General features: G+C 42.5%; 1 protein-coding gene across 2 annotated transcripts in view; it reads right to left on the bottom strand.

Annotated features, from left to right (window-relative positions):
* Positions 1-380: 380 nt before the first annotated feature.
* The window catches only part of cpped1 (calcineurin-like phosphoesterase domain containing 1), a 72,067-nt gene continuing 64,462 nt past the window's right edge, over positions 381-7,985 (bottom strand). For both annotated transcript variants that reach the window (XM_083786941.1, XM_083786940.1), the window contains exon 6: positions 381-1,677. In XM_083786941.1, the coding sequence (XP_083643067.1) occupies positions 1,448-1,677 (230 nt within the window). In that variant the 3' untranslated portion in view covers positions 381-1,447. The remainder of the gene's footprint in view (positions 1,678-7,985) is intronic.

Genomic DNA, 7,985 nt, shown 5'->3' with positions numbered 1-7,985 from the left:
ATTCTAGGGCATGACCACAAAATACTAGGGGTTTAGGCTACATACTGCAGCAGGGTATACAGTACAGTAGGCTACATCAATAGCCAGGATATACATGGGTACGCACTAGGTATAAAGGGCATATAGTCAGGTATCTACTTATATTGAATATTGGTCAAGTAAGGTACACATGACAATACACATGTTCAGTAGGTGAGCTTGCATAGTATGGTTCAAATATTACACCAGTTGGCACAAAACAAACTGGCTATAGTGTCATTAAAGGTGATTCAGGAAAACATCCTCTACGTGGTACACCAACAGACATCGCGGGAGGTTCAATAAACAACATTCCTGTTCCTGAATCAGACATTGAATAGAGGCCCAGAACCAGTCGGCAATAGTCGAATAGTGGGTAATGTTATGTTATGATATGATCTATGATATGATCTGATTGCCCATGCTGTGTACTTGTACGTGAATACAAATGTACTAGATATGTACTGCCTGAACTGTAACATACTTTATAGTTAGCTCCTGGAGTGGAGTCATTTAGACAGCAAGGTCAGCGTGCTCCTGTTTTTATTTTCAACAGTGAGTCATCCTTTGCGAAGAGGTGCATTTATGTTTTTTAGCACTCAACTGGTTATTTTGTTTATTCGTGGTAAATCTGTAATGCTGTTCCAACAAAGAACATGGAGGAGTGGAGGAGTTGGAGGAGTGATATGACCACCATTGGGAGTCAGTGTGATTTCACTGCCTGTTCTTTTTAATCGTCTACTCCATTTAAATACCTCACCGTATTAAACAACAGTTTGCATACCAATTTACATACAGATCTAACAATCCCTGATCCCACGTGAATAACACTTTTCAAATCTGACCGGAATGAAAATAGCTGAATAGCCCCGACGAACAATCACAGACCATTTCTTCCAATCTTGTGTTGTCACTGGTCCAATATGGCAGCACGTTCCCTCACAAATCACTCCTAACCACCCTACTCTACACATTCTGTGAACGGCCTCTGATGACAGCTCACTCTGTCGCCTTTGTTCAGACCGAACTAGAGAGATACCAGCTGTTGGGTAATCAAGGAAAATACGTAATTATTGCGAAAACATTCGCTAGTGCCAAAATCGATTGTAAATCTTCAACTCAATTCACAGTTTATATTGCCGCCATCAAGGTTTTGACCCCCCCGTGTGGGATCAAGTTGACAACTGATTTAATCACTGCTCAAATATACATTCCTCAAATCCGCTAGTGTCTGATTGTGGCCTGCTGAAAAGGAAACAGCCGCTTAAATTATCCCTCATTTCTCCCCATCCTCATCCTAATAAAAAGGGGAAATCTAAACGGTAAACGTAGTCCTAGTTACCACAACAGAATCATGGAGGGACACAGGACAAACAGGTCACCAAATGGCTCCTCCAGCACTCCTCCCGGTGCTGTCGACAGTGCCTACTCAGGCCTGCTGAAGCAGCTTGTGGAGGTCAGCGTCCATACCGCCGGCACTCAGCTGCTCCAGGCTGTAGTAGCGGTGGACCACGGCCTCTGCGGTCACCACCACCACCCTCAGCCCGTGCGTGTCCTCGCCCAGTTGGCAGCCGATGGCTGAGCTCACCACCATGTCCAGCCCGTCGTGGAGGCCCCCCGCATTGCGGTGGTAGTGGCCGGAGAAGACCGCCTTGACGCCTGCGAGAGAGAGAGAGAGAGAGAGTTAAACCCATTTAGATTTGATTCTACACGTCTTCTAAATCAGTAGTCTCAAACGTTTTCGTGCCAAGGACCCAGATCTGAAAATGTTTTGTGCCAGGGACCCCCCTGAAGAAAAAAACAACAACATTATTTCCGATAGTAGAAAATAGTAGATGTACAAGCTTGCAGTGTGACGCGCTGTGAGCTGTGAGTGTATCTGCTATTTTGGAAACCGTAAAATCTAAAATTACAGATGCCTTCCTGTTTTAATGGAAGAGAGAGACAGATTAAGTAAAGCACCACTCATTAGGTGGATTGGTTTGGGTTACTCTTTTTGAGTTTTTATGGTAATGTACCACTACCAATGTTTCAAACATAAGAGGGCAGGTGTCTGTAGCAACCGTGTGTCTGGTCACAGACGTAGATAATAATAACTAACTGAGAGATGTCTTGATGATCCAATGATGCAGTGAAAATCGCTGATGGAATTGAACGATGGAATAAGCAAGTCATACATACTGTATGAAGCATGTGAAATACATTCGTGACAGTAGTGGTCTAGCCTGGCCAAATACAAGTCATAGAAGAGACTCTCCCCATCAGTCATCTCCACAGCTTAATTCAATGAGTTGAAAGTGTTCTTTTCAACCAAGACAGGATGTCAGCGTTAATTGACTAGAGGTGGAGAGACAAGGAGAATAAAATGATAAAGGATACATTTTTTAAAGAAATTGAGAAATTAATGGAAAACAAAATGGCATCATAGAAAGCAGTGTACAAAGATGCTAACGCACACCAAAGTCCTTGTAGCGGTGCCGGCACACGGGAGAACTGCAGAAGAAATCTTGAAAAAACAAGGTGTTCACGCCAATAGCCAGAGCGCCAATATTTTATTAGCACCTAGCACGTAAGACAAATTAACCCAACGTTTCGGCAGTTAAGCCTTCATCAGGGAAGATGAAGGCAGCACATAAATGCATGTTTGTTTCGTCTGATAATTACGTTCATAAAAGATGTATACACATTGGCAGCGATGTTGGAAGGTAACAGCGCTTATCTTCACTTCACACGGGTGTGATTTTTATGTTCAGCACTGCCCCCTATCCTCTCCACCGCCCGCACTGCTCCTAGTTTAAAGACTAAGTGCAGCACCGTGTTCCATTAGGCCTGATGTACCTGTCATTCCGTCTGCAGATGCAGATGCATATGTTACAACAACGCAGCGTTATGCAAAGCGACCCTTAAAGTCAGTGGTCGGCTCCACGCAGAATAGCAATGCCTTCGTATTAGCTCTATCTCAATGCTTAATGAGAATGTCACATTAAGAAAGCCTCTTAAATTCACAGACAGACCCATGGAGGGGGAGAAAAGTAGAGAAGAAGGGTCCATACTAAAAGTAAAGAGAGAGGAAACAATTAAGAGGCAGCAGTGGCTTTATTTGTGACTGAGACATTGGACTGATGATCTCACCTCCCTCCCTCTCTTGGTGATCTCGGTCTTCTCCGTTGCAGCTATTTAAACTCACTGGACGTGGAGGTGGTTTGGCTGCCATTTTTTTAAAGACAGTTTTAAATGCAGAAAAATGCCAGTAGAGGATTACTCAACTTTTGAAGTCCAACTTTTAATGATGTCTGTTTCCCAGATAGTTTAAAACAAGTGGGTTGTGCACATCCAATCCCTCGCTGGTGCTGGACAATAGGTTGATACAGTGTAGAAGACAGAGACGTCCGCACACAGCTCAGCTCCACAGTGTTTTATTTATTTGAAACGATGATATTAATCAGTTTGTAACGATCTCCCCCCCCCACCTATTTACACAAATTTGCATTGTGAGCTTGTAGATCTGATCTTTTGTAATGTATAAAATAGGGTTTAAGTGGTTAAACACTTAATACTTAATATTATGATATCCATAATCACAGATGCTATCGAGTCTCATATTGCCCAGCCCTAGACTAAACGAGGATCAACCATTTGATGATCACTAAATGACTCATAGTTTCTTCTTGTCTTCATAGTATTTTCATCACATGATATTTTATTGTTGAGCAATAAGGGATAGGTAGACTAGATACGTTTTTAACTTTTTGAACACAGAGTACAACATGCATTTGTTTTCATATTTCTTATCTTAAGTGTATTGTTTATTCGATGTATTTTATTGTATTTTAAAAGTGTCCGAATTAAACAAATGATTCATTCAAAGGTAGCCTGTGCATCGGTCTTCCCAGATATCTGCACAATAAAGGCAAGGAACACAGCGCCACCCCTTCCCTGTTTCCACTCTCTCCTAGAAGTTATGTACTATTCATTACTATCACTGCCACAATGTCAGCATCGTACAATTGCACTGAATCGTCAAATATGACTCGCAGAATTGCGCTGCACCAGAATACAAATATGACCCACATTTATATGAATAGTCAGAAAGACATGAGGACAGCGGTGGCACACCCTGGACTGTTATAATGACTGAATAATGAATCAAATACAGATGCAAATGGGTGATCTGGGAACTGTATGTGCACCTAGAGTACTGTATGCTCAGGATTAATTAATTTGCAGTCAAACCCTGTGGGCTGTGGTTATACTGTGTGAGTAAGGGCAACACGGCATGAAGACCACCCTACTGTGCGTTGCGGGTTGGCCTGAAGCGATATAATTTGGAGCACTTCCACCATTTTTTACACAAAGCTGACTCATACAAATAGAGTGGGCTTCACGGGTAGGTAGTTTGTGTGTGTGCGTGTGTGTGTGTGTGTGTGTGTGTGTGTGTGTGTGTGCGTGTGTGTGTGTGTGCATTTTGTGAATATTCTCAGAATGCAATGATCTCATGACCTGGGAACTGCGCATGCTAGCCAAGGGCTGGGAACTGCGCAAGCTAGCCAAGGGGGGCTTCCACATTGTTATGTATCGTTTGGTTTTAATAACGTCAGCTTTACTATATATATGCTCTAATTTACATTATGTTAAGTTCTGCGGTTCCTCAGTTGAGTCCAGCAGATGAAAACACAAACTAATATACAGTACAACAGAAGCAAAAGGGAAGAGGGAAAACAACTATCATTTGATGATCACTAAATGACTCACTCTGTGACGTGGAAGGGGGTGAAACATCGGTTACAGCAGTCTTCATGCGAACGCTGCCTGTGACTTCTTCGTAACCCCAATGTATGTGGTGTGTGTGAGAGAAGGGAATTTAGGTCTGTAGTTATCATGAGAACTGAAGGACTGCGTGAACCAGCTGAAATGAAGCTCAAAGTACTTGGATGGATTTTCTTTTACCTCTCAGCAACGAACCCCCACCAAGAACTGTGCAATTACACTTTTTGAGGGCCGCTAGCCCCTCCAATGCATGGAAGAAATTACACCATGTAGCAGCCAAGTCTATGGACTTTTAATGTTTGTTTAGAGCACTAAATGTATACGTGAGACGTCATATGGCCGATATAAATACAACGCAAGTAAGTAATTTAATTTCATACAATAACACAATGCATTCATGTCTCAAGGAGGACGATGAAGATGATGGTGTGACACCACTAAAGCACGAGAAGGACATTTACTTTTTGATGGGCAATTATTATTTTTTGTGCGCGCGCGTGTGTGTGTGTGTGTGTGTGTGTGTGTGTCAGTGTGTAAACAAAAACGTTGTCCTAAAACACACATTAAATGCCAATGAATGGACAATTTTGAGTGTTCGTGTAAACACACAAGCCACTGGGGCAGCAGACCCCTGAGCCACCGGTTGGGAACCGCAAGGTTCCCAGTTCGAACCCGGGCTCCCCCAGAGTTAGTGTCAAAATGTCATTGAGCAAGACACTGAACCCCTAATTGCTCCCAATGTGCAGGTTGGTGCCTTGCATGGTTTTTTCCGGCATTGGTGTGTGAATGTGTGTGTGAAATGGGTGAATGTAATGCACAATCTCTGTAAAGCGCCTTGGATAAAGGTGCTATATTGCGTAACACAAACATTGAAGACGAAGGTGAGGACGCAAATTCATGAGATGATGATGATGCACGATGATAAGAGCGCCCCTCATTTAACACAGGGTGTGATTTTATTATTTATTTCTCAATTATCCATGACCATGCCCCCCCACAAATCAGCATGACCCCCCCCCCACCTTGTGATGTCATGTGGCAGTCACAGTGGGCGCCCCTCGATTCACACAAGTGTGATTTTTATATCCATTATAGTTCAAAATAAACGTGTGTGTGTGTGTGTGTGTGTGTGTGTGTGTGTGTGTGTGTGTGTGTGTGCGTGTATATAGATACGTGTGTAAATGGAATACTTCCATGACATAAAGGCTGACTGCTCTCTCTCTGTCTTTTCTACAGTAGTTAACTGAACTGGATATTGTGAACCGACACACACAAATACCCTATTTTCTTTTAGACATGTGGCAACATTAGGAACGTAAGTAACATAATTTATTTCAAAACACAACAAACACGGAGTACTTGAAAGGTTTTTCTCCAGTGTGAATACGTTTTATGGTGTCTCTGTAGGCTACATAAATGCCTGAAACGCCCTCCTGTGACATTGTTTACAGCTATAAGATTACTCTCCAGTGTGAATATGCTGGTGTCTCTGTAGGTTACCTAAGCACTTGAAAGTCCTGTCACATTGTTTACAGTATGGCAACAGCGTGAATGTTGCATCCGTAGGGTACCAGACTCACTAAAGCTCATGCCACACTGTTCTTCTCCAGTGTGAACTCAGCAGATGCTTCTGCAACTCATACGACCCACGGAAACTCTTGCCATACTGTTTGCAATGGTACAGTGTTCTGCTCTGGTGTGAACATGCCAGTGTCTCTTCAGAGTACGTAACTGACTGGATCACTTGTCACACGTACATATAAATTGGTCCGTCCTGTATAAGAATTTTATTTGAAATGTTTTATTACTTGCGCAAGCAGAGCGTGCAAGTACTGCGATCGGCTGGGTATGTATGTCGGTGTTGTCCACACACAAAAAGTATGTTTGTATGTTGGTGTTGTCTACCGGTCGAAATGTATGTTTGTATGTTGGTGTTCTCCACCGGCCAATAAGGGACCACCATTCTTGATGACGTATAAGGTACGTTTGGTGATCGGCTGGGTATGTATGCATGTATGTATACATGTATGTATGTATGTACAGTATGTCGGCGGTAAGAATGGTGGTCCCTTATTGGCCGTTGATGGTGACGTAACTAAGGTACGTTTCAAGGTTGGTATAAGGTCAATAACGGGTCTAAAGGATTTAGAAAAGTAGTTGTAATAGACATTAGTTAGTAGCAGCACATTACTTGCACTCTGCTTGCACACAAGTAGGCCATGTATGGCCTACTTGTGTGCAAGGTGCCAACTTGCGGCAAGTTGGCACCTCGACAGATTGCATTTCTAGTTTTCGTCTAGTTTTAGTGGCTGTAATGTTGTGAGCTTGTAGATCTACTATTTTCAGAGAGTGCAAGAAACAAACTGGATCTCTTCTCCACAAGTCCCTCCCTAACATTTTTGTCTAGTTTTTATTTGTTGATGAAATTGACAATATATTTAGTTTCCGTTTTAGTCATCATAGCTTTGTTTTTTATTTAGTTTTTGTCATTGTTTTAGTCAACGAAATTAACACTGTTCTCAACTATTTGAATTTCAAGGACTCCCATTTTTATAATGTAAAAGAAAGGCCACAGAGATCGTTCACATTTCTCTAGAACTGAGGCGGTGTGATGCCTGGTGTTGAGTCGTTTGGCTAGGCAGTCGTCCAGAACCACCAATCGAACGGATTTTCAGGCACACTATTCAGGCATTTACTTATGAGGTGGACATTCACAGAGAGAGATTGTGGAGAATACTACATTCACACAGGATTCCAAAACAAATTGTCCATATCATCAAGAGTTTCTATACCAACTTCAGATGCCAAATTGGACGCAGTCAACACAGTTTTGCAGTTAAAACAGGGGATGAGGCAAGGTGTTATATTTGCACTATACTCTGGGTCAAGAAGAACCACCAAAGACAAGGGGCATCAGATGGACTCTCTTCTCACAATTGGAAGATCTCGCCTTTGCAGATGACTTGGCTTTGGTCTCTCACACATACCAACTAGCAAAGCTAGTAGGACTGAAGATAAACCAGAATGTTGGAGAACAGAAAATTATCTCGACAAACTGTCAGCCTTTCACACCAAAGGCCTGCTGAAAATACCAGAGGTGGGGACTTGGACTCGAGACTCGACTTGGACTCGAGTCCCGATTTTGATGACTTTAGACTTGCTTGATCAAATCAAAAATAGACTTGGACTTGCTTGGGACT

The sequence above is a fragment of the Protomyctophum parallelum genome (assembly GCF_964188405.1).
Source record: "Protomyctophum parallelum genome assembly, chromosome: 17".
In the NCBI taxonomy this organism is placed as follows: domain Eukaryota; kingdom Metazoa; phylum Chordata; class Actinopteri; order Myctophiformes; family Myctophidae; genus Protomyctophum; species Protomyctophum parallelum.
The sequence above is the reverse complement of the archived record's forward strand: the minus strand, read 5'-3'. Positions and strand labels throughout refer to the sequence as shown.